A 24,491-nucleotide genomic window follows, 5' to 3' on the forward strand; every position below is an offset into this window, starting at 1 on the left:
TAATGAATCAAACATTGCAAACTATCAAAATATTTTGTAAAAGTATTTTTTTTCCAGATATCTAAAATGTATACTTTTTTTATTTGAATATCCTAAAAAAGGCAAATATACTATTTAATAGAAATGTGTTTTAAAAATGTATATATTCCAAAAAAGTGTCATAAAAAACTTTTTTTAATAAATGCCATTAAAATATTATTCATTCAAAATATAATTTTAATTTTAATAAAATATTACTAATAATACAATTTATTTTAAGATTAACAAATTGCATATTTTTACAATAAAGAACTTACATTTTTAATGTTAAATACATTTTTATCTAAACTCCCCGCCCTTATTCCCTAATAACCCAAAATCCCGCTACTAAAAACGATTTAAAAAAAAATTTAAAACATTAATACATCTGGAAAAGTAAATTATTTCCTTAAAAAAGTTTTTGACATAAAAAAGATAAAAAATAAGTACATCACGTACTAATTAACAATATTTCCTACATTGATATTTTTCACAACAATATTAAAAACAACACTAAAAACAATATTTTTCCCTTCAATATTCCTGTCAACGATATATGTGACTTCTTAATATTCTTGACATAATATTTCTGTGTCTATTTTTTGAGTCTGATATTTTGCCCAAACACTGCTGGGCATACATGCATAATTATTAGGCTCTCTCTTAATTTTACATTTATGTACACCATAATTATTGGGACTAGAAAACATCATCCATGGTAATGGTAAGTTAATGCATGTCCTCAAAAATAGGAGCCCTTAACTTTGAAAGGTCAATATTGAGTTTGTGTTAGTGCTGGTTTTGTTAGTGGAGAAAGAACTTTAAAAAAGTTTTAGGATTATAAGAAATAGTCCACATATTATGTAATTGCAGATGAATGGATCCTCTGATATAATGATGAGTTACTTGTTCTATCCAAACTCAATAAGGAAGATGTAATCCATCTGATATAACAGTGGTCAATCCACTGTCCATATTCCCCCAAAAAATATTTTCTAGTTAAAAGAATGTCAGCCTTTAGCACAGGATCATAATTACTCTTAACCTGTACCATGGAAGATTTAGATTTCCATGATGAAGAAACTCAGAAGAAGAAACTCACAAGCTCCATTAATCTGTGCTGTGATGAAACAGAATCCCATTTATTAGCTGCAGAAATGGTGGACAGAAGCATTAGAGTCACTACTGACATTTGAACAAAGGATATAAAACTGTAAAGCACTTGTTTAAAGTGGTGTGCTAAAGTAGGAACACTTTTGCATGAAGAATGGGGTGCAGTTTTGATAATAAGTGAAGGAGCATTCCGCAGGTAAGACACTACTTCTTTATTAAGTACCGATCTACAAGACTGGTCAGAGCAGGCACAGAAACCAACTCCGCTCTTGACCATGTCACATCCCACCATTCCAACGTAGAACCCATTGTCATGATAGCATGTGCTAATATAATGAATACAGAACCCAACAAATCTCTTCCCTCACAATAAACGGAAGAAAAGAAAATTGAATAAAACGTATAGCACAACATTGGTAAACAAAGCATCATAAGTAAATGCAACAGGAATGAAAATAAAAGCATACATGAAAATGTCACATTGTCCTTGAACCAAACAGGGGGTCTCCTTTATCTTGCTAACCAATTCAAACTAGGCTCACTTTGTGTGGTAGTACACATGCTCTGCTCAGAGTCAGATCTCTGTTTGGATAACCTCTTCGTGTTCCACCACTTTTCATCACTGAGCTTGACAGATCTGCCTCCAAGTGCAATGAACTGCATGGGACTAGAAAACGTGGAATGTCCTTTAGCAACCAGACCAGGCAGTCTCACTTTAACCCAATCTCCTGATTTGAACAGAGCTTGTTTTCTTCCTGATTTTATCCTTGGTCACATACTTTTTCTGAGCTTTCTCACAATTGTCCTTCACCAATTCTCGTTTCACACTGGGTACATTTAAGTCACGGATCCAAGGCCTTACTAATTTGGTGGAAGCCAATCGACCTCTCAATAGAGCAAAAGGAGACACCTTGGTAATGGCACTAGGGGTAGTACACAAGGTCCACAACAAATCTACAAGTTCCTTCTTCCGATTCAATCCATTGGCCACAGACAATTGAATGCTGTCCTTTATGACCCTGTTACAATGTTCCACTAAACCATTATTGCGGGCATGATATAACAAAGTGGTGATGTGCTTGATGCCCCAATGGCACATGAATCCTTAGAAATCCTTGGCCATAGATTGCGCATCATTGTCAGTGACCAGTTCAACTGGGGCACCCTCTCTCAAAAATAAGGACTGGAGAAAATCTTACACCTCCTCAGTGTTGGTGGACTTCCTAAATTTCACTTCAGGCCACCTAGAGCCATAGTTCATCGTGACTAAGCAGTACCTGTTCTGTTCATCCAAAATATACATGGGTCCAATGATGTCTAAACCTAACTTGAACCATGGTTTGTCAGGGAATGGCACTGCTTCAGTAGGACTGGGAAACATGACTTGTGGTTTGTGACTAACTTCACATGCTACACAGCCTCTCACAAAATGTTCAACTGCCCGATCCATCCCTGGCCACCAAAAGACTCCTCTAATTCTCCTCTTCATGGTTCTCATGCTCACGTGACCTTCATGGGCTAAAGCCAAAATGTTGTTTTGCAACGCAACTGGCACTACCAACGAATCCGTTCTTCTCAAAACACCCCGAAACATACTTAACTCATGAAAAACGTGTTTAAACAAACCACCTTCACCGTCCTTAGATACCCAACTGTTGCTTAACATGCCAACCACCACTTGAATCATTTGATCCTCTTGCACCGCAACTTTCCACTCCTCCTCTGAAATGCAATTAAAACCAGATTCTGCCAATGAGGCCACAATGCAAAACACATCCTCCAATTGCTCCACTGCTTGCACATTAGAAAGCGGCAACCTGGATAAACAATCCACAAAAATATTCTTAGCCCCAGGAATGTGTTCCAAATGGAACTGGAATTCCATCAATCTATAATGTCACTTAGCAATACGGGTAGTGGCATTGCTGACTTCCTTCATGGTGAACACATTTATTAAAGGCTTGTGGTCCATACGGAAGATGAACTCCGAACCCCATAAGTATTGTCTGAAGTGATTCAAACCCCACCAACAAGCCAGGGCTTCAAGCTCCATAACAGAATAGGTGGACTCCGCACCTCTTAAAGTGTGAGACGCAAAGGCCACCACTTCTTCCTTTCCCTCTCTACTTTGGAGTAGCACAGCACCCAACACATACTAACTAGCATACGTGAGTACAATAGATGGATCATGTGTGTCAAAAGGTTGCAGAGGAATAGCACTACTCAATTCTAATTTTATTTGTTGGAACTCACTCTCTAGGCCGGAAGACCATACAAATTGTTGGTTTTTCTTCATAAGTATCCTCATGTTATATGTCTTATCACTAGACTTGGGAATAAACCTGGCACAGAATTCTAACATCCCAAAAAATTGTGCTAAGAGCTGGTGACATTAAATAGTGCAATACCACAACGGGCATAATTAGCATGCACTCCTAATTACAGCAATGCTAACATGCACTGGCAACGCAAACTGGACTGTGCTAACTTGCATCTGATATTAACCTACAGGTCACAAGTTATTATTACTAACTTGAAGTTCACAGAGGCTTAGATCTAGGAAGGAGCTGCACAGACTTGCATACTGCTGAAAATGAGTACCATTGAGATTTTTAACAATAACACCTACTGTTTGAGCAGGGATGACTGGGGTTACTTCTATCTCTTTGTGAAGTGGGTAAAAAAGTTCCATTGAAGTAAGTAATTATTCTACCTGTACTTAAAAGAATGTAATTCAGTTCCTCTGAAACAGGCATTGCAGCTTGGGTGGGAGGTGTTGGTGTGGGCACAGTGAGACTCACTGTTGCCATTAGCGAAGGCTGACCAGATGTTATAGACTACAATGCATTCTGTTGGGTATCGCCTATTTCTTTACGTGAATAAAGTTGTGTCCAAAATGTCACACTTATCTAAAGATCAATGTATAGGCTGAAGGAGTAGGAGTGTGGGCATATCTTGACCTTGTATTCAAAACACTAACAGTACAATTATTAAAATAGACAAAACACAACAATGCCATTAATTAATAAGTATCTTCAAAGTCATATACCCAAATAATGCAAAAATATTTTTTTGTATGCAGATGTCATGAACACAAAAATAATAAACATCATGACGGTGAAAAGGTGACACAAAGTGCAAAAGTGCGAGACATAACACAATACAAAAAATATACACATGAAACAATTACAGAAATGCCCATCCTTTTTATATCAAATAGTTCAACAAATACCCTATCTCATCATTAGTTTTTAGAAGGATGGTCGACCAAGAACATGGACTAATAAGGTTGTCAAAGATGTTTCGACCCTGTATGTATGTCCTAATGGACACCCATCACTGCAGGTCTTCCTCAGGACTAGTGAGTTGAGGACAGCCTAAATGCACCAAGATTATTTGTGAACCAAGACTCCTCCAATCCAGGATGGAGCCAAAGGCAAGGATCAACAAGTATCCACAAAATTTTCATCAAGGAAGGGGGAAACGTTTATGAAATTACTGTTTTATAACTTGAGTCAATATCCACAATATATGGGAAACTAGACTCCTCCAACCCAGAATGGAGCCTAGAGCAAGGATCAAACAGTATCCACGTAAATTACTTCAAAGAAGGGGGTGGTTGATTCATTTAACAAAAGTACCGTTTTGTGACAAGCTCTCACCAACTGGATCTTCAACCCCGATGCTGGACCTCGCATCACAGCCTAGCCACACTTTGCGACAGGCACATCACTTTGGCTGTGCGACGCATCTCTGCCGTGGATCCTCACAGTGCTTCACAAACCTTGATTTAAGGTACTTTGTTCAGATGGCCTAACTGGGTCCCTGTAGCAGGCCTGCACTCCATCGAATTGGCCTGAACTTGTAAAATGTCCCCACTCCGGTGCAACCAGATAGTCACAGTTGGTGCTTTGAGCTTTTTGGCGCTGTTTTCACTAAAATGTCTAAAATTGTTTACTGATTAGATTTTTATAAATTTGGTCTTGTTTTATTTATTAAAAATCACTCTTTTTTTCTGACGGGTGTAGGATCCTTTTTGTGTGCTGTTCTCCACTATATTGTTATTTGAAGAATTGCACAAATACTTTACACATTGCCCCTAAGTTAAGCCTGACTGCTCTGTGTGAAGCTACCAGAGGGATGAGCTAAGGGATCTGCTGTAGGAGGAGGTAAGCTTATGTTTAGAAGTTATTCTCCTTGTTTCTTTGGAAAGAGATCCTGTAAAGCATTGATCAATCACTTGCAGTGAACCTGCATTCCCCTAGGGTCTGAATACTCTCACTGACTCCAAGGAAACTAACGCTCTGAGACCATTTTTTAGCCAAAAAGACTTTCCTGTCAGGATTTCCCATAGCCTTGCTTAGCAGAGAATAAAGGACTTTGGCGGCACCAAGCACCAAGTCAAGGGGCTGTGAAGCTCTGTTGCACAACAATCTATCTCTGTTACAATTCCTGAAGTGTGAAGGTTGTGGAGGAATCAAAATGAGGAATTCTACCAGAATAAAAGAGTTTAGAAACAATACTTTCAATTCTAAAAAAGTTACAACATCAAAGATTTTGCATCAATGAAAGTCGTATTTGTGGTAAAATAAATTATCAGTGTATACCATGCCTCTCTAAAAATTCAACCAGTGTTCTTGTAAAACAAAAATCCAGAAGGTGCTCTTGTGACTCTATTCCAAAAAGCAAATATTTAATCTGTAAATAAAAATCCTTTCCTATGACAGTCATTGAATCTCTTTTCTCTAGTCTCAATACTACTGCCACACGAGACTGCTTAGAAACTCAGAAGTTGTATGTTTCTAATTTATTTGGTGGACAATTTTCAAACATTTCCAATTCTTACATTCATATTAACCCACCTTAAGTGTAGCCTGAGTAACGGTTTGTATCCCACATTCAGTTTACAATCATGTTATTCTCTTGCCTTTCCTGTGGCCACCGATATTCATTCCCTGTTACTAAATGTTCTTTTAGAATCTTTGGTCTTGTATTAATACCATTTCTCTGTGGCAGCAGTGAGAGATGGTTTAAAGTATATCAAGACAAAATTACCAACATAAAATTGTTAAGAATATGAGAACACTATCATAAAAATGATCATTCCAGGGATTTTGCATCGAGTTAGACATTATTATTATAATCCACGCTAACCATTTTCTATGACTCACTATATTTAGCAGTGCCAGTACCCACACCAGATCCTTGCCTAATTTCCTGCCCTTGTGATGCCAAGGATACACTGTGAATCGCACTGCATGATGGTGTCATCTGGGTGGTTGGGATGCTGCATCGCAATGGCCTGAGGAAACTCGCTAAGCATCCGCTGCTGGAAAGCCTCTAGTCTCTCATAGTCATGGCCTCGACATACAAATTCCTTGTTCTGTAAAAGATGAGTCATTCAAATAAAGAGAAAAAGTTGTGAGTATACAGGTACCTTAACACAACAGAAAATCAATCATAGAGTGTTTTAAATATTCCAAAATACTGATGGCGCCATGGTGCTTTCCTCTTAGGATATCAGTGATATGTCAATTATCAACATGCGGGATGCTCAGTTCATAATGTTTCTACCACAGCAGATGTTAGAGAAGCAAAGCTAATGAAGGTGTGTACCCTAGTGGTAGTTATTTGCTGTAGATAAGGTTCTTGCACATTTCATGTCTCTGGTGTAATATGAAACTTAATGGTCATCAAGATTCAGAGCCCCCAAGCTGTGGGTGATATTCGAAATACAGAGGTATGCTGAAGTGTAAAGTAAGTGGTGGTCAACGCCCAATATCAGTGGAGCACATGTGTAGACCAGGTAGTGGCCCTGAGTTTGGGTTGACAGCGGTAAAGATGTTGTGAGAATCTATTTTCTGGTAATGATATAAGTGATGTAAGGTATAAATAGTGCCATATAATAATGTCACAGTGTCATAGAGAGTGTAAGGTCTGGGTTCAATTTGGTGATGTCACTGACATATTGGTGTAACAGTTAAGACATCCTTGTCTGTTAAGACAATACCTGTGGGGAAGAGGTAGAGAAGGGTTTAGGGTCGCTGCCTTGGAGGATGGTAGCAGTGATGTTAAGGTACAGACAAAATCAGACATGCTGCTACTAGGTATTAGTGATGCATAGACACAAATGTATGGTTCCAGAATATCATGGTCTCAATATTGTTTGACACAAATATCTTTCACAAATATATCACTGCATTGGAGTCAGTAAAGGGATGTTTTCTCCCAATGGAGCAATATTTATGTTTAATAATTGTTAGACCACAAAATGTATATTTGGTGATTTATTTGTCAACAATAGCGAGACACATAGCCATACACAGGTTATAAGGCGCCTTCCTTGAGTTGTACACAAATACACACAATAGGAAAGACCATGCGCCTGGGATCCATGTCATTACTGAAAGAATAGTCATGCGTATAATCAGTTCCTTTGTCTCTCTGATCACCAATAGTGATACTATTTGAATCATTACTCTGAGCAATGAGAATCAGATATATGTTAGAATTTCACAAAATTGCCCTGAGGAATGACAACTTCAGACCTATGCTAAGGCTCCCCACGCATGAGACAGTGGATTTATTTTTCAACATAAGGAAAGAAAGTATGATAACAGCTAGCAGAAAACCATTGTATCATTCTCTTGTGAAAAATCTTGGAGAACACTTTTGTCGTAGATGTTCACTCATTAAGCTCTTGCCAGGATGATACTGAAAGGAAGAAGGCTGTAAGCATCTCTTTAAACATCATACCTTCAGTACCAGAAGGATACTCTCTGACAGAGATCAAAGGATGAAAGGATTGAGCATTACTATAGAAAAAACAAGGGGACCCAATTGTAATTGGTCAGGGCCCTTGGGTAAATTAACTATTTCTAAAGACAGTGGTCCCTAGACAAAGTTCGGTACAAAACCAATAATATAGACTCAATCAGTGCTATATCTCTCTGTCCAGCCGGACAGGCATTTAATATGCAATGTAAAGTATAACAATCAATAAGAGAAGAAAATAAATAGGTGGGACACAGCCTGCGTCCAACTAGCAGGAATGGACAAACAACATAAAGTAAAGAGTTCAGGCAAAAAAAGGCTTGTCTGTGTAGGGGCACATTACAAATAGAACAGACTGAATAGAGTTAAGACACCATTACATGTTAACATAACAATCTAGTAAACGTATATGGTGTACATTGTGTCGACGGCGTTTCAATCCCTTGTTTGAATTTTGGGATCATCATCAGGACATTAGAATAGCATGCCTGTATATAATAAACTGTAATTGCGAAAACCATAGGAAAAAAATAGGAGGGAAACAAGACAGAAAAAACATAAAGTTAAAATCAGACAATTGAGGGTACATCCAAAAGCGCTCGTGAAGTTATCTCGAGTGAGATAACAACTGTGATGCGCGACAATAATAAAAATGGAAAGTGCACGTGAGCAACCCGTGCTCAGAGATGGAAGGTGTGAGTAAAGGGGGGGGAGGTAAAGTGGAACCAGGGATCAAGAGGTATGATCTGGTGAGTTTGTAATAGGGTCGGTAAACAAGACTTAATCGCTAACCGTGAAGTGAAGAGGGAGGCGGAGCGCTGCTGTTACGTAGTGGGTGGTGAGGGTATCGTCCCCGGATGGGGAGCGAAGGAACGAGGTGCGCAGGGGCACTGACAAGGGTTCTGTAAAAGGGTGAGAATTCATATAGGAAGTCATGGAGTTATGTAACGCTGAAACTTGAAGACGCCATGAGGTAGGACTTACCTAACCCCATAGGGGGGTACAGAGCACTTGCAGGCACTGTGCACAGCAGAGTTATCGCAGGACGTGTCCTTGTAGAATAATGGACATTGATGGATTCAAGCACCAGATAATTTGCTTGAACTTATCTGGAAAGTAAAAACTAAAATGTTGCGAGGGTCGCTGTTAGGGCTAAAAGCTGCTGAGGTTGAATGCACGCTTACCGTTTATTCTTAACATGCCAAGTGCGGTATATGCATAGACCGGAGCCGCGTTTGCGGTCTCAATGCGGGGTGAGAGGCGAGCCTGCAAGAGAGCCATAAAGGGCTAAGTTAGGACCGTTGCTAGTGGTCCTAATGGCAGAAATACTTCAATGTGAAGGGCTCAAGGGCCGAAGGCAATGTAGCACGCACGCTTACCGGGGTGATTAAGATGCCAGAATCGGCATGGGGATGAGCGGGAGCCGCGTTCGCGGTCTCAATGCTGGGCGAGCCTGTAAAAGAAAACAGTAGGGGCTCAGTTAGGACCGGTTTAGGTGGTCCTGATAGCAGGATTCCCGGCGAGGGATCGACGTGCTTACCGAGTAGGCTGGAGTCTCAGCGTCTGTATCCGGTCACAGGAAGCGTTGTGACCGGGAGGCAGATTAGAAAGAGTGGCAATCATGTGATCAAGAGCGCAGGGAAGTTGGAGTCAGGCAAGGTGATGTAACCATGGCGGCCATTTTAAGAATGGGAAAATAACACTAATCTGTAATAGACATGAAGGGAGGGGAGTGTGAAGGATAGGCACGAGAAGTGTGCATGACCAAAATCATGAAAGGTTCAGACTCAAGGGGAACAGTCATAAATTAAATTGCTTTTCTATTTTCAAAAAAACATTAAAGTTCCACTGAAACCATAGGCATCACGTTCATAAAAACTCAATTGCAGGTAACCAGAGAGGCCAATCAGAGTAAAGAGGTCCAATCCTCAAGGCAGTTAAGGCCAGTGTGTATACTTCCGGTTCTCAAAATCCATTTAAGCTCCTCTTTCTTAAGGAGCTGATGGATGTCAGCACCCCTTGGTGGTGGTTTAATCACGTTAATGATTGTCCATTTCATATCATCTTTGGTGTGTCCTGTTGCACGGAAATGTTCAACCAATAGGGCGTTGGGAGTATTGCAAGGTATTCTGCTGCGGTGCTGGCAAATCCGTATGCGAGCCTTCTGTGTGGTTTGGCCAATGTATATTTTGTTGCAGGGACATAAGACAGAATATATAACGTTACAGGTGTTACAGTTTGAAAAGAATTTACGTTCAAGCTTGATTTTGTCATAAATAAATTCTTTACCTTCAATGGTAGTTTGGCAAACACTACAGTCCCCACACTTAGCATGTCCTATTAGCGGTGGTAAGCCCCAAAGGTTGTTCAGAGTACCCTTGGCGTCTGTAGGTGGAAGTGCTGCACGCACAAGGTGGTCCTTAATGTTTTTGGCTTTGCGAATTGCGAACAGGGGACGTTCTAAGTTGAGCACCCCTGCATTCAGTACTTAGCAGTGCTTAAGGACACTTTTGCGAATGGCGTGAGAGACCTGTGAAAAGGTCGTGACACAGACCATCCGGTTCTATGGGCTTTTGGCTTTAGGTTCCAAAAGCACTCTCTGGGGCAGTACCATGCTCTCTAGAGCGAGTTTCGGACCATCCTGCGGGGATAGCCTCTTGTTGTGAGTTCATTACTCAGGACCTGAGCTTCCATGAAATTGTCTTCTCTAAACAAGCAATTTCTTCTGATTCGGAGAAACTGGGAATACGGGAGTGAGCCCCTGAGGGCACGAGGGTGATGGCTATCATATCTGAGAAGCATGTTGCGCTCTGTGGGTTTCCTCAATAAACTAGTTATCAGTAGCCCGTCTTTATGTTGAATGTTCAAGTCGAGAAAAGGAATAGTAGACTTGTTGCATGTCAAAGTGAAATTCAGTCACTCACAGTTGTTGTTCAGCCAATGAAGGAACTGCCCCATGGCATCGTTGGAATCTTGCCAAATCATAAAGATATCATCTATGTACCTCTTCCACAGTGCAATTCCACGGCGGAAGGGGTTCACAGGTGACAATATGCGACTGGTTTCAAGATCATCCATATACAGTAAGGCTAGGTTTGGTGCGAAGACGGCCCCCACAGGTGTACCTTTGACTTGCCCATAGTAGTGGTCATCAAAGAGAAAGACGTTTTTTGTAAGGCAGATTTTCAGAAGTTGCAGTATGAAAATGGTGGGGACTGCGTGTGGGCGGGGTCGTCTATTCAGAACTCGTTCAATTACGAGCATGGAGTCAGTTTGTGGAATATTGGTGTAGAGTGACTCCACATCCAACGTGCAAAGTGTGTCGGATGTGAGGTCAAATGGATGTTCCTCAACTAGATTTATCATGGCCCTACTGTCACGTATGTAACATTCGGTTTCAGATACGAACGTACTGACCCAATGGCTCTAAAATGGAGCCCCCCGAGCCCCCAAACAGCGTTCGCAAACAAGAAAAAAGCATTGCGAACAAGCAGTTCGTGTGTTCGTGGAATTTCTGCGTGCTCGGGGAGATTTTTTACCGTTTTGTGGAGCTTTGCATAGCACGATTACGCAAATTCCACCCACCCCTACGTTGTTTCCCTTATATTTATTTCCCATGGTTTTCGCAATTACAGTTTATTATATACAGGCATGCTATTCTAAAGTCCTGATGATGACCCCAATATTCAAACAAGGGATCGAAACGCCGTTGACACAATGTACACAATATACGTTTACTAGATTGTTATGTTAACATGTAATGGTGTCTTAACTCTATTCTATTTTTTGTAATGTGCCCCTAAACAGACAAGCCTTTTTTGCCTGAACCCTTTACTTTATGTTGTTTGTCCATTCGTGTTAGTTGGACGCAGGCTGTGTCCCACTTATATATTTTCTTCTCGTATTGATTGTTATACTTTACATTGCATATTAAATGCCTGTCCGGCTGGACAGAGAGATGTAGCACTGATTGAGTCTATATTATTGGTTTTGTACCAGATTGTTGTCTAGGGACCACTGTCTTTAGAAATAGACAGGATTGAGCATGGCAAAACTTTGGATGGCTTCAGTGGCAAACATGTAAAATGTAAGAGGATGACCTCTGCCACAACTGGAACAATAGCTCATCACATATAAAGGACATAATCTGAGGAGTAAGATCAACAAGGAGTAGGAATGTGTATGACTCCTTCCCTACAGGTAGGTATGGGCAAGTATAATGCAGCCTGAAACTTGCAGCAGGCACTTTGCACGCTGAGCAACAGGTAATCCACGTGTTTGGTGGCCTGGAAGGAGACATACAATTGTATCTACTCAGGAAAAGGAGGTTAATTTAAGAAGCAGTGAGGTAATGGTTTCTCCCTGCTTGGGGGGGGGGGGTGCTTCAGTCCATAGGCGTGACTGCTCATGCTTGATTGTGTTGGATTAAAACAATTGAAGTATTAGACATAGATTGCAACTGGCTTCTGAAGATAACAGAGTTGCACTGTGATGTCTTAGCATTTCCAAGCCCGGCAGGGTGGCAGGCACCAGACATCATCCATGAAAGAAACTCTACTAGAACAAGGCTTCTACTTGAAAAAAAGCGGATCAAGAGCTAGATGTCCAGGCATCAAACTTCAATTCGTTTCTAGCCCATCCTCACCAGCTGGTGGTGCAGAACAGGAAGAGGGGATTCTGAGAGTTAAAAAGAGGGATGCATAGCATTACCACTGAAAAATTACTAACCACCCAGGGTGGGAGGGGGGAACTTACTTCCTAACCACTGGGAGAGGGGCACTTACTTACCAAGGAGGGTTTCTTCCCACACAGACATTTTCCACGGCCACCTTTTACTCCTCTGCTTTCTCAGGTGGAACTCATTCGTGCTGGTGTGACATTTAGTTAGACATGAGTGGACAAGTACGAAAATATGTATGTGGCTTACACTTTTACTTCTCGATAGCCAAATAAGTTTGGGACATTTTTGGGACAAGCTAGATCACCACCACTGAGGGAGGTGTTAATGTTGCCTTCCCTAACAGGAGTGGAAGGTGAGTGATTTTCTCACTAAGAGTGCGAGTAGTCACTAAAAAGTGAGAGTGAGGATGAAAAAAGCATGACTGTGGATGTGTTTGCCCAGATAAATGTGAATCCAGACTTACAGAGATCTGTGGCATATTTTCTATGATTTAAATCTGTCGCGACAAAGGACATCATTAATAAACAATGACTATGGTACACAGAGAGCTTGTATGTCTGTTTAATAATGTGATGCAAAAAAGAGGGTTTTGTGTGTCCAAAATCAATTATGGAGGCGCTATTATTTGTACTAACAAATTGCAAGTCCCTACAGTATATGTACCCAGGGAACGGGTAGTGCTAAGGTTCCTGTGCAGGTAACGCAAAGTTGTACTGAGAACCAGGCAGAAGAATACCAATCGATGGGGTAGCATAGTGCAAAAAGGGGTACATAAAATAATTAAATGAAAAAGCCTGTCATTTGAAAAGGTCAACACAAGATATCTGAACCTCTCCGTTGTCATAAGTGCATGTCAGAGTTTCATAATAAATTGGAGGTGTACTTTAGAAAAGTAAATCTCTAACCATACTGGGATTAAGAAAGCCTATGCTTCAGAAAGTCTGAGGATAAATAAAGTTGTAGACCTACACACCTTGAAGTCCAAGAACACTGGGCACTGTAAAGGCAAAAGAATCTAGGAGCTGAAGGTTCTATAGCATGTCACTTAATTTAATCTGCACAAACGTAATTCATCTAATTTAATGCACCATAACTTATTCGAGCTAAAATAGTGATGTTCAACTTAATTACATTTCTAGAATAAAAAATACCTAATTTAGGACACAAAAATCGCAGCTTATACAGAATGTCTCCGATTAGTTTCACAATTAAATAGTGGGAATCCACTGCTTCACCATTCTCTTTCATTACCCTTCCATATAAACGGCCCATGTCTTACAAAAACTTACAATGAAAATATACACACATACATATTTCATATATTTTAAGGAGAAGCCATCCTTTGTGCTCTTCCCATTTTTTTCTTCAGCCTAATTAACTCCATCTTTGTAGCCTCTCTTCTAGCATACTGACCGCCACAGCAACCTTGCAAACCGCAAATGCTGGGAGCTGTAACAAGGCTAGAAGTGCTTCTCAAACAACAGAGATGTCTGTTATAGTAAGAAAGGAGGGTATCAGCCAAAGAGTCATCACCTTCTCTGAGGCCACAATCTTTATTAGACCATATACAGCGCTCCATTTAACTTTTGGTAAGGTTTGTCCTACACAAATACTATGAAGGTACATACATACATACATTGCAAGGGCGTCAAAACCAAACAATTCTCTAATCTGGGTTAAGGTACTCTACTATGGGTTCGCTACCAGCCCTCACTACCTGTATAATCTCAGATGACTTTGAAGGATTTGAGTTAACTCAGACGGCAGTGTCTGTGTCTCTGCCGAAGGGGCTCCGACTGAATGGGAGAGGGAATCTTCATAAGCTTCAACTTTTTCTTAGGTTCTTGGGCCCGAGCCCCTTGAGACGCAGTGTGAGGAAATGTTGGTGTCCAAGACATTGGAATCACCAAAAGCCTGATTCAGATCTTGGCAGAGGGGAATACTCTGTTACAAATGTGACAGATTTCCAGTCCGCTGTATTACGATACCATTATATCCTATTGAGATCCTAATACCTGCCGTATGCCTGTGCCTGGACCAGTAATTGCAGTTTGCCTACTTATTCCAAAGGAAGCTTAGATATTGTACCTCTTTCATTGTTTTCTTTGAGAGTCAAGTATGAGTACGAAGGTATATCAAGTGGGTTTTCTGTTAATGTTTGGGAATGTTCTCTGTTTTACATTGTACAGGAGTTTAAAATGTATTCCTGTTAATTTTACTCTTTTTACATGATAGCTTTTTCTTTCACTTTTATTTTCCTTTCGGCAGTTGCTGAAAAAGGCCCTTTAGTCTATTTTGTTAATAGGGTGCCTTATTATATTTGTGCTATTTGAAATGAAATGCTTTATGTGTTTGACTTTATTGTTTAATTTTTGCTGAATGTTTTAAATGTTCTACATCACTAGTTTTTCTGTACACTATCCATTGGGTGTTTTATTCTTTTGTGCAATACTGTTTTACATTGTTTAAAGTATGATGTCGTGGATATGCTTTTTATGGATTTGTACTAGAAATAAGATGGGGGGATTGCCATGTGTCCCTGCTCCCTCTGATTAGCAGAGGCGCTGGCTGCTAACACAGGCCCCCGAGCGGGAAAGGGTCTCCCTATTGCCAGCAGTTACTAAGAGAGGGGGGCACCAAAGGGGTTCTCACACTTTGTCTGAAAAGTAGGCTCTGTAAAGGTACAGAAGTACAGGCAGATGTTGGAGGAGGCCTAAGAGACTCATGGCCCTGTGGCAACAATGTTCACTCACCGGTGGTCGACGAACAACAGTTGCATGCCACATCTGCAGTTCAACCATTCACTATGATTTCCATTTAGATTAATTATTTGCAAACTGAGTTCTCGGGACACCCTGAAATCTGGCTTGGATACATGCCTAGTTCACCAATAATGGACAACTTCAGCCTATAGCAAACATATCTCCACAAGGATACAAGCATCTCAGGTAAAGATGGCAAGGGATATCAATGGCTTACCCTGCATGGCCCTACCCTGTAGCAATATACGGTGGCAATATATATTAGCATAAACAGTGAGCGAGTTAAAACCTTCGCAATTCGCGACAAACAGTATTTTAGTTAGAAGTTGGAAAGGGTCATGGGGCCCATTCATGCAGATGTATTTATACGATGTTCTGGGTTTTTAAAGAGTGTGTAAACCTAATAGGTTGATGTGCTGAAAAACAGTTCTGCAATGGATAAAACATTAGTGCAAACAGTACTGCCTGCAACTCAGGCGCACAAGCAGACACAAGTCATGATTCTCTATTGCAGTTGCAGCTGCACTGCTTACCCTAAGGAAGAAAGGGAACTTCTTGCCATAAAAGCCGACTCGAAAGAACTCTGGCTCCAGTCGCTGTTGTTCCATGATGTGATCATAATACGTGGCTTCCATTTTCTGTAAGGTAAAGCAACCAAGTTGACATAATACTAAGAATCAGTATGGCACCAGGATTGCTGAAATGGTTTCCCTGATTTAAAAATCAATCAAAGACCAAAGGCTGAAGAATATGTCAAAATAGAACACAACAAGTACTAACATGAAATGTATGGTCTGTCAGTTCACCGTAACATCTGTGGAACTGATTAGACTTTTCTTTACTTTAGGCATGAACGTTTTAAAATCCATGAATTCGACATAGTATGGAAGAAGAATGTCACCAAGAAAAGGAGGGGGCAATTTCAAGGAGAATAAATAATAGGCAAAGAGGGACAGAATGAAGGTGATGCCAGGTGTGTACAGTGAAGAAACAACGAACCTCCCAAACATTAAGAAAGTTGAAAAATGGTGTAAGGAAGAAGAAACAACATGAAGGAAGAAAGAAGAGGGAAAGAGATGGGCAAGAAAAAATAAGGGGATATTTTGAGCCATAATGTTTTCACTTTCTTCACTTAAACATGTGATAGCAATATAGGAAGGGATCAACTGGAGACAGGAGTGAACGTAAAGGAAAGTAGAGGGAAGATGTGGGAGATGAGAGAAATATATAGTAATGTGGATATATGGCAATAGCATGTTCTTACCCGTATCCAGCTGAGACTTTGGTAGTCATACAGACTTTCGTACTGATTTGCCAGCTCCCTGCACAGTGGTATCCCAAACTCCCAACACTGCAGAGGGAAATCATAAAGTATGCAGGCAAGTCAAAAGCGATGCAATTAAAGGTATGGAATACATAGACATGTAATAGTAATCAACAGGCACTCTTGGACGCCATCACTGCAGGTGGCATGAAACACTTTTCTGGGGCTAGGCAGATGACATAGAGAGAATACAGATGGACACCAAGGCATGCCTAGGCACAGAGGAAGCGCCATTTTAAGAATGGGATCACTGGCAGGTGTTAGAAAAATAATATCACCACTGGAGTCTGGAAACAGGCATAGGATTGAAAAAAGGAAGCAGTAGATAAAGGTGCAGTGTAAGAAGTAGTGCAGGCACGGACAAGGACCAAATGATTCCTTTCACTGCATATGCACACAGGCATATGGAGCCAGAGACAAACATAGAGATACAAAGCAGTAACTAATATGCAGTTATAAAGTAGCCAAATACTAATGATACAACAATTGTATGTCTTATGATGACCGTATCTGTATTACAGTGGCAGAGTTAAAAAAAATGTTGAATCAGTATTAGTTCTGGCTTTTAGTCATGTTCTTCAACATACAATGACCTCTTCATGTGAGATCCATCTCACACCTCAGTCAGGTTATTGTGTCAACCATCTGTTTTCCAAGCACATTTTCCTCCAACTTTGTATGGATTTCTGCAGAGATGGGCTGCCACCACTGCCATGACCATTAAGGTGCCATTTGATGTGGATTTAAGGTAAAACACCTAAGACTCGATTAAGATGTTGGCAGTCTCATAGCCGGACCGAGTACTCCGCTAGGCAGGCAGTCTCCCTGCCTGCCAAATTACGACTTTCCTGTGGGGCTGGCGGCTTCAGTTCGGAGGAGTGATGACAGCAGTACATGTCGCCGTGAGCCAGAATGCTGACTGCTGAACACGCCCATAACATGATCCCAGCCAGTCCGCCATATGTGTACATCGTTGCAAGAACTGTGCAATACATAGCGACCATGAACAAAAGGAATTGGAGTGCTTAACATGTGCACCAGTGCCACTACATATGGGCACAATCAACCGCTGCGCACTTTTTGGGCACATTTACTGCCTTTCTGCTGACTAATGCTTGGCAGTATTCACACCAGGAAAAGGTCAGCAGAAGGACAGTTCCTAATACGTCCGGAAGAAAAAAAGACTGCCTCTCCCGCCGCAGTAGCAGTAATGATGGTGGCGGTTTTGAGGGGGTCTTCCAGTTGTGTTCCTAATCGGGCTGTCGGACCGCCGAAAAACTACTGTGGTTTCATTACAGCCGCCATCGTAATCTCCCCCAAGTCTTTCAATTGAATTTATTCCCATCTTACTATGAAGAGTAAGAACCTTCTGGTTTGTGAGTTATTCTAAACGCACCTAAGCTGATTAATTGGCACCAATTACTATGCCATTAAACGGGCGTGGTGCATCCTGAATCTCAGCAATGATTGCCATACAGACCGTAAGCTGAGAATGTGTTGTAAGCCACCACCCTTTTTCGTGACTATTATTAACCTCAAAAGATAAAGAAACCCAAGTAATCTCATTTTGAAATGCCTACTTTACAGCCTATTTCTCTAAGAGCATTATAAACGAATGTGGTAACCCAAAGAGCCCTAAGACCTAGGTAACGTAAGGTACATGAAACAGTATGGTCCTACTGGCATTTACTTAGAAAAAAAAAGAAAAATATGATATTCATTTACGAATTACAAAAATGGCAAGAGAAAGGCACATTGAACAGATCACACGTAAGGCTATTTAAAATCGTAAATCCAATTTAAATTTTCAGAAATGTTCTGGTAACATATACATTTCCAAAAGAATTCCTTTTATCATGGTTGCTCCAAAAGAGTGCATAGGAAAGTGTTTATAGAAGTACTCATGTGCAAAGTGATCGGAAGAAAGAGAAAAGTAATTGACAAAAGATTTTTGTATGGCTTTCACCAATGGATCAGGAACTCAGATTAGTCACAGAACATAGCCTGTTTGGATCAACAACTCCTTTGCTCAATGTCAAATCAGAACAGATTCAGAGATTTACATTAGTTGCTACTTTGAAGTTATCCCATTCCACCTATATAATAAACTACTGACAAGAATGAAGTCGAAAAAGTGATAAGAAGAGCCAAAGTACCACACGCATCATTTCCCCGGTGTGATCGCTGCAAACTTCCTTTTACCATCTTTGTTGAGTTTGAAGCCCAATATTTTCCAAACCCCTGTTTGAGCAGGGATCAGAATGGGTAGATGTTTGATAATTATAGCGCCTTCACAGTTTTCCCCCAACATATTTCTCCAAGAAATATTCGGGAAAATACCCAGAAAGAGGCATAACATGCTGATTTTGGTGTGGTAGATTTTGCACCCACAAGTTACGCCTCATTCCCAGGGCAGAAATTCGCAATAGGAAGCATTTATCACGACAAGTAAATACCTCATCCCAAGTAATTAATATTTGATAGAATCAGTAAATATTCCTTCTGATTCACTCAACTTGTAATCAGGCCCATGTTCTCTAAAAGGCCTACGTAATTTATATAATTGTGCCAGTTAGTCCTTATAGTTCTTAAAATTCCAAAGTTGATCTGTGATTAACTGTTTCTATTAAAAGCATAACATCTGGTTATCCATAATTACTAAATGTACATATGGTAGTCTACATCCTCAAAGAGCCCATGGTGTTCAATGAATGTCTTACATATTTATACCTGGATATAGCATATAATTAGTAAAGAAGTAAAAAAAATAATCACAGTTGTTTGTGAGGATCTTCCATTACCTGGACAAACGAGAGTAGGGTGATTCCAACGTTCTCCATCCCAGAGGGAAACTAAGCATATGTCTGATTAGATGCAATCTAAATCTAGTTAACACGTTCCTTATATAAAGGTTTGTTGCCTAAACCAATTATCTTTTAGGGCCATGAGGCTTCCCGAGGGGATGTCGTTTTTACAGAGCTTTAACTTATCTCTCATGATTCCTGTTCAGCAGGTCAGTTTGCCAATACTACAATTGTATGATGAACATATCTACAGAATCTGTCTGGATTATTCTGACTTCAGACTTTAGTTTAGTATCAGCCAAGTTTCTGAAAACTGCAACTTCATCCACGTGAATGATGAGAAAGATAGCTGGAAAGCTTTAGTTCTTATTCTAAGAAGGATACTTGCAATCTTTGATGTAAACCGTACACTGATTTTGAAGTGGGCAAAAAAAGGCGCCTTCTGAGGAATCTATATTAATAAGTCTGAACAGAAGCAGATCTTACTCATCTACCAGATTGGTTTGGATCATAAATTCACTGCAGCGGTGAAAAGAGATTTCTCTGGACTTGTGCAAAGCATGTCCACCGTGCAGTAGGGTTAGACAACTATAACAGTGGATTAAAATCAACCTATCACTCTTGACTCTCACTATTTACAGTTTGAAAATTATTTGGTCCATTTGCCATGAGGCCTGAATTGGCACCAAGTTATAGGGAGCTGGCCATGCAGTGTGCTAAGATGAAGATGCTACTGGCCTGACCACCAGCTCATAGCTAGATCCTTCCATTGCTGAAGGCATCAAGGAACTTGTGCTTGGGGCACCATTAGAAATATGCTGCTCAAGATTCCAAACTCTTGTGCCTTTACGTGGTATCAACATCAAGATACATCTATGGTACATGGCTTGATAATTTGCTTTAGCTACTTATTAATGTTGGAAGAAAACTTTAGGTATGGCATTGCTGAATCTTTCCATGATTTTCTACTGGTGGATTGCATGGCACTTTAAAAGACAAAATACCAACATAACTTTATTTTCCTGACCTCTACTAGGCTTACAAACAAGACTGTTGCAAGCCTGAAGTTGCCATTTCCCCCTCTCAAGCACTACTTGCACATGCATGGGATCTATGAATGTCAATTATAGGAAGCCAGGAGTGGCAGATCCTTCACCTAAAAAGTCCCTTTGGTAATCCTTGATTTGTTCTTACTTCCCCTGGTCTCAGGCAGTGGCACAAGCAGAAGGTGTACAGGGCTCTGAGAGCTCCTTTAACTTTCCGTAGTTTCCACTGTTTTCCTTCCCTAAGCCTCCATCAGCAAATGATAGGCTGTTAAACGCTTAAGTATTTACACGATGTCAATGAAGTGATGTCATTAACAGCATCAAAAGGTGAGTGATGACACATCCACTGCCCTTGGCATTTTATTAAGTCAACACACATGAAGAGATCTGAGACATACGTACTTGTCATTCAGAATTGGCTTCTATTTGATCCTAAAGCTTGTTAAGGCGTCATCTGCAGAAGTGCCTGCCAGCTAACACCAAGGCTTATTAAGAATTTCATCACATAACATGAATCACTGGCTGCTGAACTGATATACCTTGCCCTTGTTGAAGTAGTGGATGATCTTCCGACAAAGACCCTCTTTGCGTTGCCACTCTGTCTGTGCTTGGTAGTGAAGGAACTCCCGCAGAGGTCGGTCCTCCCACTGCAGCAGCTCCCAGTACAAGAGAAGAGTGAATGCAGCCTCTGTTGGATAAGTACCAGGACATTTATCAGTAAATATTCTAAGCAGTTTTTAAAGAAACCTCTACAACACCACTAGCCTATATTTTCTATCTTTTGACAAAAGAAACTCCAAAATCAAACAAAATAGCAAAAATAATTAAACTCTTAGAATAGCATGATTCAAAATCAATGTACATTTGGTCAAACTGCTTCATGGATGTTAAGACTGTTACTAGAAGTCTTTACTCTATCATTAAATTCATATATATTAGGCAGTCATAGATATACCACTCAGATAATGACAGTCACAAGAAGCACTTGCATCTTTGTCGTTTTTGTGGGTGCTCATTAGAGACGATCATCTGAGGGGTTTTTTGCGTGTAGATGAATGCTGTTGAGTATTTCTTTCTGTATGTGTGAATCCAAAAGGTACTTACTAAGAATTATATCACAATAATTTAACAATTGATGATCTCTGGTCATTTTCCTGCTTAATTCCAGTATATATTTACAGATATGTTATATGTTCACCACAATAACCCACTGGTGAAAGTCTTAATGATCGTATGAGAAGTGTGTGCTGGTCAGAGAAATAGTGTAAATCTGAATTTTTGCAACTTTGTGACAAGGAGAAACTCTTGATACCAACATTGTACTTCTTAAGGTTTACATTTTCATTACATAGCATGCACAGTTACTCACCAGTGTAATTCTCAGCTTGAAGGTGCATATCACAAAGTTTATGAATGTAGCGGATGTACATCTCCTCCTTATTAATTTCTGACTTATAAAAGTTCTGTGAATAGAAAGTTGAAACAATTAATAGTAACTAGATTATAGTCAGGGTCAGGGCCACTAGTCGGTTCATTTAGCTCATCTATTCCTTAATTTAGATAGCTTTTTACTCAAAGGCTTTTAACAATGTCTACAAAATAAAAAAACATCAGTAGGAGTTTTAAAAAGAAAGACGCTTATGATCTAATGCAACAATGAAAATTAGATCAGTCAGTCAGTCAGTCAGAAAAACTTTATTTCGGCTGTCAGCCATAAAAGTTCATAACCACACAAAAAACATAAAACTTATACAATAAATACAAAGGAACTGGTACATAATTGAAAATGTATGTATAAAAACATACAAACATGGTCTAAAAAGGCACTAAGTTTAGGATGGATAGTATCACAAGGTTTACCATAATGTAATAGTAAACGTCTCCTGGTTAACCACATTGAAAATAGGAATTTAGCAATCACCGTGACAAATAGGGGAGAAGAGTCATACTTCAGCAGCCTGAACAAATCTCTATAGTTCCTAACCCCCATGTTTTTTGCCAACTGGATAATCCATTTTCGACGGGGGATTTTGTAGGCTGCACAGAAGAATATAACATGAACCTCTGATTCTTCTTGATCACCACACCCAGGGCTGGTTTGGCTACTAGAACCAACCCACTTATTCGTTCTTGCAAATAGCGGGAGGGAGCCATGCCTGAATTGTATATATAATTTCTTGGCAATGACCGGGTGGATCAGATCTAATGCAGGCTCGAAGCTATAGCCATTTTTAACTTCGAGGAATACCGAGGTCAAGTTGGGACTATGCACTGATCTGAAAATCTGGATCAGATTATGATCCTCCAAGGTTTTTGCCAGAGATTTTTTGGAGGATAAGGGGCATGACTCCTCGGGTGTGAGCCAAAGGTCTTCTCTCCCTATTGCCCTCAGAGATTTTTTTTACAAATGCTAACCAGGGAATGGCGCCTGATTTTGGAGTAATCAAGATAGATCTCAGTTCCTCCCGAAATACAGCAAGTTCGGGAGTGCTCCATAGTCGGCGCCAATACATAACTGGTCTTCAAGCGACCATATCAGCAATGGATTGTATACCCAAGTCCATCCTAAGCGGCTGCATAGGAGTGCTCATAGGGAGTGCAAGTAGTTGTCTAAAAAAAAGGTTTTCTGACTTGGTTAAAATGTCGACTTTATTGTGGCCCCATAGTTCCGCACCATAGGCCACCATCCCCCTTGCTTGGGCTTTGTATAACTCTACCAGGGGGCTAATCAACTTTAATGGGCTATTTTTTTTTTTTTTTTTTAATTAGAAACCGTCATTACACAATAAAATACAGACAAGGGCCTACACCCACCAAGGCCGGCCGCTATAGAGCTCGAGGGCCCGCAATGCGACGCCACACATTCAAATGAGCCAGAGGCAAAGCTCCCGGCAGTTCGTAAGCACATATAACAGGCCGTGGCCATAGGTCAGGAGCAATCGGAAAAAACAGTTTCATTTTCTATTAAATACAAAACACACTCAAGGCAATGAGAGTCCAAAATAGCAGCGTGCTCTTCCCAGGACGGGGAACAACGTACAGTATTCAAAGCAGTTCTTGTCTGGAAGCGGTGGTAGGGGGCAACGGGAAGACAAAGCATGGAACACACCTCCCACGATCCCGCAGAACGTGTGGCTAGGGGGACAAAGCAATATCGACCTCTAATGGCAGAGGCGGGGTGCAGATACGTCCACGATACAAGTTCCATGGACCCCATACCTTAGTCCATTTCCCTGGCTTGCCTCTCGCCACATACACCGTCTTTTCCCTAAACATACACCAGTCCATGTTCTCCTTCCATACCTCGATCGTGGGCGGCCTCGGGGAGCCCCACAGCTGCGCAATGTTACGCTTAGCCCCCATGTACCCCAAAGTCACCCACTGCATCTGTGCCGCATTATAATCATTCGGTTCCCAGACATTCAACAAACACCTCCTAGCCTCTGGCAACAGAGCAACGTGCGTGACCTCCTCCATTACGGTGTGGTGGAAAATCGCACTACCTCCGAACACTCCCATAAGATATGAAGAAAGGTACCCGGCAGGCCACATCCACGCTTACACAGTCCATCCCTCGAGTAACCCGTACGCAGCAAACCGGGCCCCGTGACATACACTCTATGAAGGATCTTCAGCTGTACGAATCGTAAGCGGGCCGGGATCGCCACCTCTTTCGGGGAGGCCACCGCCGATACCCAGTCCTCATCGTCCAGTTCCAAGCCATCGCCCGTCCATGCCTCCCGCAGACGGAGAAGCAAGTCCGCGCGATCATTAATGAGTATCTTATAAATCAGAGAAATAGTGCTGTCGGGCACGTAGCCATCCAACACTCTATCCTCCAGTGGGGGATAGCAGCAACGTCCGGAAAAACCGAACACAGCGCGTGGTAGACTTGCGCATACCGGAAGTACTCTTTATCATTTAATTTGTATTCAGTTTTAAGCATTTCAAACGTTTTGAAGGACCCCT

The 24,491-nt window shown here is 40.8% G+C and overlaps 1 protein-coding gene across 3 annotated transcripts in view; it reads right to left on the reverse strand.

Annotated features, from left to right (window-relative positions):
- The window catches only part of DOCK3 (dedicator of cytokinesis 3), a 1,365,978-nt gene that overhangs the window by 98,342 nt on the left and 1,243,145 nt on the right, over window positions 1–24,491 (reverse strand). For all 3 annotated transcript variants that reach the window (XM_085625129.1, XM_085625128.1, XM_085625127.1), the window contains 5 exons: window positions 21,892–21,985; window positions 21,062–21,210; window positions 16,613–16,699; window positions 15,882–15,986; window positions 6,373–6,514 (listed from right to left, as the gene is read on the reverse strand). In XM_085625129.1, the coding sequence (XP_085481255.1) occupies window positions 6,373–6,514; window positions 15,882–15,986; window positions 16,613–16,699; window positions 21,062–21,210; window positions 21,892–21,985 (577 nt within the window). The remainder of the gene's footprint in view (window positions 1–6,372; window positions 6,515–15,881; window positions 15,987–16,612; window positions 16,700–21,061; window positions 21,211–21,891; window positions 21,986–24,491) is intronic.

The sequence above is a fragment of the Triturus cristatus genome, chromosome 9 (genome assembly GCF_964204655.1).
Source record: "Triturus cristatus chromosome 9, aTriCri1.1, whole genome shotgun sequence".
In the NCBI taxonomy this organism is placed as follows: domain Eukaryota; kingdom Metazoa; phylum Chordata; class Amphibia; order Caudata; family Salamandridae; genus Triturus; species Triturus cristatus.